This window comes from Podarcis erhardii, assembly GCF_964252035.2.
Source record: "Podarcis erhardii genome assembly, chromosome: 15".
NCBI classification, from domain to species: domain Eukaryota; kingdom Metazoa; phylum Chordata; class Lepidosauria; order Squamata; family Lacertidae; genus Podarcis; species Podarcis erhardii.
The window spans coordinates 35,473,960-35,486,188 of record NC_138505.1 but is presented as its reverse complement, the minus strand read 5'-3'; the positions used below and the strand labels follow the sequence as shown (position 1 = coordinate 35,486,188).

The 12,229-nt window shown below is 49.0% G+C and overlaps 1 protein-coding gene across 1 annotated transcript in view; it reads left to right on the top strand.

The window, feature by feature from the left end:
* The first annotated feature begins 476 nt into the window (after positions 1–476).
* The window catches only part of MMP17 (matrix metallopeptidase 17), a 166,744-nt gene continuing 154,991 nt past the window's right edge, over positions 477–12,229 (top strand). The window contains exon 1 of the mRNA XM_081842265.1: positions 477–1,492. Within this exon, the coding sequence (XP_081698391.1) occupies positions 1,361–1,492 (132 nt within the window). The 5' untranslated portion in view covers positions 477–1,360. The remainder of the gene's footprint in view (positions 1,493–12,229) is intronic.

The window sequence follows — 12,229 nt, the reverse complement described above, 5'->3', positions numbered from 1 at the left end:
ACGCTGAGGACGGGCAAATTCTTCTCACAGCGTGGCTTCCTTTTAAGCAAATATAGGTGCGATGGCGCTGTGAGTATCGCACCTTTGGGTTAAATGCTAACCCCCAGGCGCTTGGAGATGGTTGATAAAAAAAAATGGAGGACAGCGGAGGAAGGGAGGGGGACTCATGGCACAGCCAGGGACTGATCCTGGCACCTCGACGGCCTGAACCAGCCGCGCTGGGAAGCAGTCCAAGGTGCCCGAAGCCTCGCTCGCGGAAACTGCAGCAGCGGCCCCAATGCATTCCCAGAAGAGACGCGCATCCCGCGCGCCCCTTTCTTCGGAGGTCGACCGTCCCCCTTAATTCCATGGAGCTCTCCAAAAAAGTGCGCGTCGGATCGCAGCCCCGCGAGCCCCTGGAGGCGGAGAGCGAACCTCCGTGAGAACGGGGGTGGGGGTGAGTGTCTTACCCCCAAGGAAACGTGGATTCGGTTGGTAGCCAACGGCTGCTTCTGGGAGAGGAGGAAAAGGAGGCGCTGGTGGCGGTGGCGGCAGCAGCACACACCACCGCCTCGGTTTCTCGCTGCCCACCGAGGGAGCGTTTTCCCGAGACTCAGCCGGCCCCTCCTCTTTCCCCTTAGCGCCGCCCTCCTTCGCCTCTCGCCGCCTCCTCAGCCGAAGGACTTCCCCGGCTGGAGCTGTGCCGCCTTCAGAGAAGAGCGAGAGCGGAGCGGCGGCGGTTCCTCGACGTGGTTTGCTCGCCGGTGTTCGCGCTGCTTGGAGAGGCTGGCGCGTAGCGCAATCCGGAGCTGGATTTTATTATATTACCCTTTTTAGAAAAGAAGAGGGAAGGGGCGGGCGGGGTGAAAGGGACCCGCTGCCAACAGGTTCTCTCTGTTTTCTTGCGGTCCAAGAAGCGAGGGCTCCGTCGCTTTGGCTTGCATCTCCCGCTCGCTTCCCCGAAGGCGCGCGGCTGCGCTGCCAAGGGAGCCCGGCGCGCGTAAAAAAGTTGGAGCGTTTGGCTGCCTTTTTCTTTTACACCTTCGGATCTGTCCTTTATTTTCATTTTCAAATCCTTCCCCCCTCGCCCTCGACTCCCTGCACTCTCCAGCCAGGAAAGCGAGCCGGAGAGCAAGGACGTACGATGTCCTCCCCACTGCTTGCCTCTTGACGCCCGAGGTGGCGGGCTGGCGGCGGCGTGGCCAACAGCAGCTCCCGCAGCAGCAGCGGCGGCGCTACCCGGAGGCCGCGGAGCTCGGATGTCGCCGCCCGCCTCTCTCCCGCTTCGGCTCGGCGGTGCTGGACGCTCTCTGCCCCCTTCCTCTGAGGAGCCTCGGCAGCTGCAGGAGGCGGCGGTGGCGGCGGACTAAGCGCAGGAGGGATGCTGTGGAGCGGGGGCCCCCGGCAGAGTGCTTTCCCGCAGGAGATGTTTCTGATGCTCGCCTTCTGCCTGGCTTCGCGGCGGACCCTGGCAGCGCCCACTCCGACCGCTGAGGACATCACGCTGGGAGTTGTGAGTTGGCACCTGCCGGGCTCTTCGTGGGGTTTTCTGCCCGGGGAGGGAGAGGAAGGGGGGCCATCCGAAGAAACAGCGCGAGAGAGTCGTACGCCAAGCAGCTGAAAAGGGCTGTCAATGGCTGCAAGGATGAAGTTGGCGGCTGTTTTTTTTGGGGGGGGTATTCTCTTTATTTAATCTCCCACGCCATTCTGATCATCACGGGAAGCCAAAGATCCCCCCGCCTCACCCGCGAACCCCATTCCCAGCGCAGTTGTGTTGGGCGTGTGCGGAGCTTGCTGCGCGCTCTGGGGTATCTGCGGGCGCACGGTCAAACAAGGGCTCCTCCTATTTCGGGGGGGGGGCGTGCGCGGGTTTTTGTGGCGTGTGCATGTTTGAGGTGCCGCGGGATGGAGCTGGTCACCAGCGGTAAAAAGAGGGGGAGAGGTGGCGTGAGCAGGGGGACAGGTTGTTGCTTGCCAGCGCGGCGCGGGTTACTCGAGAGGAGACGACGCAGCTCTCCAAGGAGCGTTCTCCTTTTGTGTGTGCGTGTGTATGCGCGCGTGTTTGTTTTGGATTGCAGCCATCCTCTGGTCTGATTCCTCGGAAGTAAGTCTCAGTGTTCCTTCAACGGGGACTTTACTCCCGGGAAAGGGCGCAGGGATCTGCCGCTTTTGCAGCGCAGTCCTTGTCTGAAGTAAGTCCCGCTGTTTTTAGAGGAAGGATGGAGGCTCACCGCTAATAAATGTGGGTGTACGGTTGCGGTCTGAGTCAGCCACTCGGTAGTGGCGGCGGCGGCCAGAAAGTGGGAAAACACTGCAGTTGGCAGTGGTGCCCACCATTTCCCCCAGGCTTTTAAATCCCTTGCCTTGTGGGGTGCGGGTGGGGCGTGTTTAGGAAAGCAGTGGTCTTGCTGCCACTTCTAGTCCTTTGCTGATTTAGTAACCTGTTGGTCTGCTGTGAAAAGGCAAAGAGGAAATATCTCTGTCTGTGGTTAATACTAATGGTTAAAAAAATAATGCCACTACTATCGTTATTTGTCTGTGTGTGGTTCTTTCCTCCTTCACTGCATGGTAGGCGTTAGGCAAAGATGATTCTGGTTCTTGGTTTTTCAGTCAAAGACGTCAAGAAGGCTCCCCCTCAACCAGCTGATGCCCTGGAATCAACCCATCCTTATTTGGGCATTTGTTGGAATCTCTTCCCTAACCCGGGTCTGTTTGTGTGCAGCAGAAGCTATTGAGCCTATTGGTGATGGGTGGTTATCTCCCTTGCTAGCCTAGCTCACTGGCCAACAACTGGTGGGTCGCAGCCTGATCCAATATACAATAGGTCTCCAAATGCGTGTCTGGGTTCAAAGTGGGCCCTAGGTCTGAGAAAGTTGGAGTTACCTGGCCTAGATAGTTGCCACCTTACTGCATCCTCCAGAGATGCAAAGCAGGGCTGCCCTGTACCTTAGAAAATGACCAATTTCTGTGTTTATAGGAGTTGCTCTGTTGCAATCATGGCCATTTTAGGGGACAGAACTGCAGTTTGCCACAGGCTCTGCCCGCCCCCCCATGGATGATGACCGTGTTCTGTAATAAACTCAGTCGCCTAGCTGTAAGAACCTTGTTGTCTGTGAGAGCCTTGTTTATCCAAGTAGCTATTGAATTTCAGGGCAGTTGAGGCGGAAAATCCCAAAGTGAGAGGCAATCATATTGAAGTATGAGACAGCAAGCCTGAAACTTTCCGAAGCCAGTTTGATGTTTCAGAACTGAGCAAAAACTTTCATTCCGTCTTTGTGGAAACATTTGGCCAACTCACAGAAACTGGATAATAATGGTCTTGGTTTGGCCAACTCTGATCTGGCGGAGAGTAGACTTGAGTTGAATGTTGAGCTCTATATATCCTAAAGGGAGAAATGCAAGCCATGCAAGTCAAACACTGAGTTGATCTGAAACCTTCATGAGTGTGTGCAGGAACTAAGCCTGGTGTACAAAGATTGAATTTGCACCCATTGCTCTGACCACATTTGCTTCTGGCCTTGCCCAACACTGACCTGGTGCTCTCAGAAGTTCGCCTAGATGGGAAAGTGTCCCTCAGGTGGAAAATGGTCCCCCATCACTGCTATAGATCTATGAAATAAATAAACTCAGGAAGTGAGTCATAAACCAAGATGCTTCTGGTTTGATAATTGCCTCTGATGGATGCACCTGGTGGCTTTAACCAAGATAAATTTGTGGGACTGGGAGAAACTCTCACTTAAGTGGTGTTAACAAATTCTGAGACAATGGGTGTAAAACCTCTTGATCACTCAGGTGGTATAGCTGTGTTCCATATCTGATTTTAATAATAATAATAGTAATAGTAATACAAAAGCCAGCAGCTAGAGTGTTTCAGGGCCTGGTTACCAGGCAACTCTACCTATGTTCCGATCGGGTAGAAGTGTTTCTTATTTCTGCCCATATGCTCCTAGGAAGGCAACCCAGAAATCGCAGTAATTAAGATATGAAAAGTTATGGGACATGGTGTGGATTTGCTAGGGATCACCTGTAACTGAGACCCCATCTCCAGTGTACATTTAAGCAGTATCGTACTACTTTGAGCAGTGATTGCTCCCCGCCCTCTTGCTGCCAAAGCATTCTGGGAACTGTTCTTTGGGAAGAGTCCTAAGAGTTGTTAGGAGACCCCTATCATCCTCACTGAGCTACAATTTCCATGGAAGAGGGATCAGCTAATAAACCTGATCTCCCAAATCCTAATCTGATACTCTACACACAACATCACATTGACTCACTGGCTCTAAGTGCGGATGCTTTGAATCTCTGTTGGAATTCCTACAGATTATTCTATTTTCCCCCATGTCTTTCCCTCCTAGATGTGTGGGTGCCAAGAGACTTCACCTGACATGAGATTTGATGTACTTTTCGACAACCTTCTTATGTAACTAGCACGTTACCTAGTTAACTTTTAGCTGGTGGTTTGCATTGCTGGGCAAGCTACGCTTGACCTTAAATGTGATTTAGCACCGAAACCTGTAGAGGGTTTTACAGAGGGTCCGTTCCAGGTTCAATCTTAAGTGCCTCCAGGTAGGGCTGGGGAAAACCCATGCCTGAAACTTTGCGAAGCCTCTGCCATTCAGTGCAGACAATACTGAGCTCAAAGGGCCAATGATCTGACTCATTATAAGGCAACTCCCTCCAATGTATGGTTTTCTCTCCCCCCCCCCCAAGCAAATGCAAACCTCAGGAGGTATCTTCCTCAGGATCGCAACAGGGAAAGAAAGGGTTAAACTCCCTCTCCATGCCTCCTCTCATCTTAATTATCAGCTGCCCCCCAGGAGATGCAATTTGCATGTAAAAACAACCAGTCTCTGCGCCATAGTTGCAAAGATGCATTTAATGTCAAGTCTGGTTTGCCCCACCATTTATTGCTCTGTTCCTCCAGTGCAAAGCTTTTTTTTTATGTATCGCTTGATTGTGTCTTCAATATTGTTTTACCTTGCTGGTGGTTGTCCTGGGATTTTATTTTATTTTGTAAACTGAAAGACGGCAGGCACATGATTTTTTTTAAAAAACGAAATAGATTGAATTTCATCTTCTATCAGAGACAGGGTTTAAATGGTGTGTTGTGGAGAGGAATGACTTGGGCTTGCTTTCAGATTTAAAGGGCCCCTCCCATGGGCGTGCATGGGGTGTGTGCTGGGTGTGCTAGGCACTCCCACTTTTTAAATCAAGGGAAGCAGGAAGAAATGCAGGCAGAATGAAAAGACTGGTTTTAATTTGGAATGGATCTGCAGCTTTTGCCTGGCGGTGGGGTGATTGGTTCCAGCAGCAGCAGTATGGAAGGAAGGGGGACTCCCTGCTCTGCAGGCAGAAGCTGCAGATCCATCCCAGCCTTTTTCTTCTGCCTGCGCCTGTCTCATAGCTCTGTCTTCATCCAAGCTTTGCTCTCATCTTTTGGGAGATCTGTGGAGGCTGCTGTTTTGGCATGCAAGCAAGAAGGAACCAGCCCACCCATTGCCCTCCAGAACTGCCCTCTGGTTAGCTTGGCACTGGTCTTTTTCTCTGCAGGAAAAATATCCTGTTTGGGCTTCTTGACCACTTGCATGGTCAAGAATCCCTAATGGAATGTGCTGAGCACACCAGTGGCTCTTCTAAATTGCTGAGTGGTCATCATGATTTGCTTGCAGGAAACCTATGCGGAGTTTAAACTATGCCCAGTCTTTATTGAGCTTCCGTTCTGATTTGTTGGCAGGGAGGTTATATAACAGTGCTCGTTCATCCTGGTTTGCTTGTGTGGGATTTATTGGTCTTACTGTTAATTGTTCATCCCATGCTTTTCAGCATGTTCCCCCCATTACTTTCCTATCCACAAAAAACAGTGGTGAATTTGTTGTGCTGGGTTGACAGAGCACTTTAATCCACTTCAATTGTGCAAATCTAAATTCCCAGTGTTTACCCGATTCCCTCCTGCAATATACTGGCTGTCTGGAAGCAACAAAAAAATGTCCAGTAGCACCTTAGAGACCAACTAAGTTCGTTCCTTGTATGAGCTTTCGTGTGCATGCACACTTCTACCAAGAACAAACTTAGTTGGTCTCTAAGGTGCTACTGGACAATTTTATTATTTTATTTTTATATTTCTACTGCATCAGACCAACACCTGACTCTGAAAGCAACAGTCTATCTTTGCCTACATCTCTGGTGTGGAGCACCTCACCTGCTTATACTGTTTGTGTGGGATATTCTGCAAATGGGATGACATGAACAACTCCACTAAAGGTGTTGGGTTTGTTCATGGGTAGTTTTTAAAGTACAGTGGTACCTCAGGTTAAGCACTTAATCCGTTCCGGAGGTCCATTCTTAACCTGAAACTGTTCTTAACCTGAAGCACCACTTTAGCTAATGGGGCCTCCTGCTGTCGCCGCGCCGCCGGAGCACGATTTCTGTTCTCATCCTGAAGCAAAGTTCTTAACCTGAGGTACTATTTCTGGGTTAGCGGAGTCTGTAACTTGAAGCATATGTAACCTGAAGCGTATGTAACCCGAGGTACCACTGTAGCCCTTCTCTTCTTTTTAAAGAAAGAAAGAAAGAATCAATGATGTGTGTCTTTTTATATTGGGAAATCACTGGGAGTAGATGGGTCTGGGAGTCACTGAAGAATCTCTCCAGAATTGTCATTTGTGTTAAGAGTTCATTCAGTGATCCAACCACTCAGGCAGTTCGCTGTTCTGGGAGGACTGTACCACTTTCAAATCCATGTAGAGGGGAATTCTTGTTTGGCGTCTTCCCCCATGGGAAGGCCTGCCTGCCTGACTCTTTTCCTGCAGCCACTTCCTTGACATGTAAGCTTTCCGTAATAGAAGGAAGTGCCATCAAACTCCACCTTTCACATTTTGAAGTGGTACAGTCACCTGAGAAGATGCTCAAATCGATTTTGCATCTTTGTAGGAGCCCCAAAAGACCTAATGAAATTGAAGCACTTATTGGGGCAGGAACTGTTACCATAGCTTGCTGTGTTGTTTTCTCATATCTGCGAAGGGGATAGAGCTCAGCCAGTTGGCACTGCAGTTGCAAGCATTGGACTAGGAATAAGGTGACCTGACTTTGAATCCTCGCTCAGCCATGAAACTCACACTAGCCTGGTTTGCACATAGTGCTGAATCCTGGTTAATGCTCACCATGGTTAATAGACCATGGTTAAAGCAGAGGCATATCTGACAGACAATCCTTTAAACCTTGGTTTATCACCTCACAGAACACACCTTGGCCGTAGTTAAGAAGTTGGTCTGGATTTGCACATAATGCTAAGCAACGGTTGATATTAACCTTGCATGGAGAAGGTCCCACATTCTCTGGGTAGGGCTGGGAGAGACCTCTGTTTGAAATCCTGGAAAGCCACTCTCAGTCAGTGTAGGCAATAATGAGCTCGATGAGCCAGTGGTCTGACTCTGTATAAGGCAGGTTCCTGTGTTCCCGAGAAAGAGGGAGATATCTTTAAAATGGGTGGGAATCGATAGATGTAATAGGTAAGCCCTCTGGAAATGCTGTTTCCTGTCTAATTAGATCATTAAACTAACATCTCTATCATCACAGTGGCTGCCTTGGCGTTCAGAGAGACACTCTCAAAACCATGCAGAAAGTCAATCAGCCGCTTCTTCCTCTTAAAACTCAGTAGGGAATACAGTGTTCAGTTTGTGAGCCCCTGGGAACGGCTGTGCTGATTGCAGGAGAAATCCAGGGCTTCAACTGCACCTTTGACCTCGTTTTTTATTTATTTATTATTTATTTCTCAAATGTACACCTTGCTTCTATGGTTCTGTGGGGATTCCCAAAGTGGTTTACGCTGTGAAATGAGATTAAAAGGCCACTATGAAATATGGCTGCAAATCAAGTAAAAGGGGAACTGGATAAATAAAATGTATTTAACTGGGCTGCAAACTCTCTAGCCTAATCTAATCCAAGTATGATTTATTATTATTAAATAGTTTCATATGGAGAGATAGTTTTCTGACTTTCTCCCCCAACAGGGTGGGTTTAACTGTCTTCCCTTGGGATGGTGTTTGGTTGAATGGGATGTCACGTACCAAAAAACCCCCCCAGAATGTATAACAGTATATGCAATTTTGCAATTGAGTAGAGAGTCTTTTCTTCCCCCTCTTTCGTGATGTTAGAACTTGCAGGCATCCAGTGAATGCTGGAAGATTCAAGACAGACCAAAAAAGGACTTTTCACAGAGTTCCTAGTTAAATTGTGGAATTTGCTCCCCACAAGAGGTAGTGATGGCCACAAACATGGAGGGCTGTAAACAAAGATTAGGCAAATCCATGGGAAATAAGATTTTTGATGGTTAGTGGCCATGATGGTTACGGTCACACCTCCACTCCATTGAAGGCAGTATGTCTCTGAAAAGCAGTTGCTGGGAATCACAGGTGGTTTCAGGGACTGGCTGGACACTGCAGAGTGCTGACCAGCTGCTGAAGAGTGGGCACCTGGAGAAGGGGGGCGGGGAAGAAGGAATCCGTGATTTGGGGAGCTTGGAACAGCTGGGAGATCAGGCAGGAGAAGCTTCAGGATTGGAGAGTGAAGAACAGGTGCAGGAAGTGGGAGAGAGATGAAGGCTGGTGTAAAGTCAAGGGCTCCCATGCCTCTTCTTCCTCCTCCTGCTGCCCACCCCTCTCTCACTCCACCATCTCCCAGGAGGAGCAGAAGGTTACATGGAGGCAGAGTCTGTCCCTGCTTTGCCTGCAGCTCAGCTGGGGGCGATGCACAGTTTGGGGAGAGGGCCTCTCTGTTGCAGCAACAGCCTCCTTAGCTGCCCACCTAGGCATAGCTGAAATACGTAAGACTGGTGAACATGCCTCTCCCTAACTTGTAGGCGGTGTGCTTTTGACAATGAAGAGTTAATTCCTTGCTCTGGACATTCTGTGCCTGAGGACGCTGTGACAGGTGGAGAGAGTGATGCTGCTTTCAGAATCTGGTTGGTCAGGTGAGAACAGGATTGTGGCGATCATACAGGGTCCCTGGACGTTTAACGGTCTATTGATCCCTGTGCCACCACTGTGCTCGCTTTCCCGCTGCCACCAACCAGTTACTCTCTGGTAAAACACTGAGTCCAGTCAGTTGTTAAAAGTGAACCAAAAAAGCCAAGTTTATTTTACAAACGTTAACAAGTTTACGGTTTCTCAGATAATATTCCTGTCAGTATCTTAACTTTAGTTTCTTTATCGGCCTATACCTTCCTAATACCTTCTGACTGATTATCTCAACTGTTTGACTGACCCCTCTTAACAAATTCTCTCACTCTCTCCCACCAGACTAGCCCAACCCACAGACTTTTCTTATCTGTCTCTTCTAACTCCAGACTGTCTTCTCCACAACTCTAACTCTCTCTCAAAAAACCCTCTGTGCTTAAACCATATACACAGTTAACTCTGCCCCTGGGTTCCCATTGATTAGTCATTTTACAATTAGTTAATCCTTTCCCTATGAACCCATTATGATGTCACACACATCGGAGGGCAAACGCTACAAGGATGTTGGACCAGATGGTCATTGCGGCAATTTAAAAAAAAAACACAACATTTTTTAATCTCCCCATTTCCTCCAAAGAGTTCAGGGCAGCCCACCAGGTTCCTCTTTCCTTCACTTCCACCGTTTTCCTCAGCAACTCTGCAAAGTGCCATATTTTTCGCTCTATAGGATGCACCCGACCATAGGACACACCTTGTTCTAGAGGGGGAGAACAAGGGGAAAAAATCTCCCCCTCTCTGCTCAGTGCCCCTTCAGCGAAGCAGCAGGAGAAACGGAGCCCCTTCCATTTCTCCTCCCACTTGGCTGAAGGGGCGCTGCGCAGCTCTCCCTCTCTGCTGAAGCCAGGAGAGTCTTGCTCTCCTGGCTTTAGCGAAAGGAACCTGAAGCCTGTGGAGTGCAGCGGGAACTTGCGCTGCACTCTTAAGGCTTCAGGCAGCTATACCTGAAGCCTGGAGAGCGAGAGGGGTCAGTGCGCACCGACCCCTCTCACTCTCCAGGCTTCAGCGAAAGCAACGCGAAGCCTCCGGAGCGTGGAGGGAGCACTCCCTCTGCGCTTCGGAGGCTTCTCGTTGCTATCGCTGAAGCCAAGGAGCCTGCATTCACTCCATAGAACACACACATTTCCCCTTAATTTTTGGAGGGGGAAAAGTGTGTCCTATAGAGCGAAAAATACAGTAGGTTTGGCTGAGAAAGAGCACCTACCCATGGCCACTTGGGAAGCCCAGTGACTAAACAAGGATGTGAACCTTCTCTTGTGTGTCTGTAGTCCACGGAAGGCCTCTAGCTCAGTAGTAGAGCATCAGCTTTGCTTGCAGAAGATTCCAAGTTCAATCCCTGGCCTCTCCAGGTAGGGCCAGGAAAGAATGCTGCCTAGAATCCTGGACAGCTGCTGCCAGTCAGTGCAGACCATGCTGAGCACAAATGGACCAACGACCAGACTCTGCATAAGGCAGCTTCCTATGTTTCCATCCACTGCACCACAGTGACTTTCAGCTGAAGCCATAAATCCATTGGGTCATCTCGACTGGGTGGGAACGAGGCTGCCGATGAGCAGGAGAACAAAGAGGTCTTTGTTTTGGCAGAGGTCTTAGCAGTGATGAGTGGAAAATACAAGACAGTTACTGAAGTGGCTTGTTTGCAGCAAGTGTGTTTGCGAATCCCTGCCTAGAGAGGCAGCGCTCTCTCTCGAAGACATCCTCTTTTGGAATCCATTCCCGCACCCAAATAAACCCCAAGGCTGCTGAAGCGTTACCCCCCATCATATTTGAAAGTCAGGAAGCATGAAACGACAGCGATAGAGAATTGTGCTAACCTTTGGAGGAATATTATGTCTCCAAGTACTTTCTGCAGTAAATACAATGTGAATAGAGCTCTTGCACTTTAGAATGATGGCTCTCACACCCCCTCCTCTCCACTGAAAATTGCAGCTAAGATGCCATTCTGCATGATTAGAAGAAAAAGAGCAAGAGAATCGAAGCTTGCAGGAGAGTTATAGACTCTTCCTGTGCCGTGACAGACTGGGGTGAAGCATTCCAATGATGTTAGCTAGATTAAAACTTGGGAATCGCCTCCTTTCCCTTCCCCCTAACTGAATTTTAATTTCATGGCACGACTTCCTAATAAGCTGCCCAAAGCAACGTGAAATCTGGTGGATGGCTCGCATTGTCATTCTCCCGCTTTGCCTTCTGAATCCAGGTTGCTTTGCAGTCTGCTATATTCCTCAGTAGGCGGTCTAGCCGAGGGAGCAAAAACAAAATGGTTAGTCGGAGCCTGCCTCAAATGTGAAGAGATCGTGCTGGTGCTCAGCACCCATCCCTCCCTCTCCTCTCTTCTTCTTCTGAATTCAGGTGGTTCAGCTCAAGGAGGGCCAGATGAATGGCTTTTAGCTCATGGTGATTGGTGCCTATTGAGGCTGGTAGGGTGGGAGCCAGGGAGACCAACCGTAGAGGGAGCCAGAGGAAAAGGCAGGCAGAGCCAGCTGATCAACCTAGCAAATCAGCCTTTATTGCTTTTAGCTATTTGAGATTCAGAGGTGGCATTCTGGAGGGCGACCACTTTGAAAGGGTTGGGTGTTTTTAGCCATCACACTTTGCTTGTGGGTGTTCCAGAAAACGTCTGCATGATGCTGGATTATGTGGACCATAGGCTCCTCCAGGTGGCTTGTTTATTGATCATCCATCCTGATTTGCTCCCATGGTGGAAGACAGACCATGTCCAGTCTTCAATGAGCATTTGTTCACAGGGAGCTCATATATGACCATGAACACCCATTCTGATTTGCTGGTAGTCCAGAGTGCTTTAATCCATTTCAGTTGTGCAAACCTACATTTACAGGTATGCGCTTGGATCTTTTCCACAAAATAATGACAGGCAACCCCTTTCTCTAATCCATCTGTGCACCTTTCATGTTTTCCTTGTCTCTGATGAAACAAAATAAAAAAAATTCATCCCAGTAGCACCTTAGAGACCAACTAAATTTGTTATTGGTATGAGCTTTCGTGTGCATGCACACTTCTACCAAGAACAAACTTAGTTGGTCTCTAAGGTGCTACTGGAAGGATTTTTTTTTTTTAAATTTTGTTTTGACTATGGCAGACCAACATGGCTACCTACTTGTAACTGATGGTTAGGAAATAGCCTCCATCTTGTATGAAGCCACTATTCCTAGAAGCTGCAGGACATAGGGGACTTACAGGACATGAAAACTGATGCATCAATGTGCCTGTTTTGTGGGCATAGC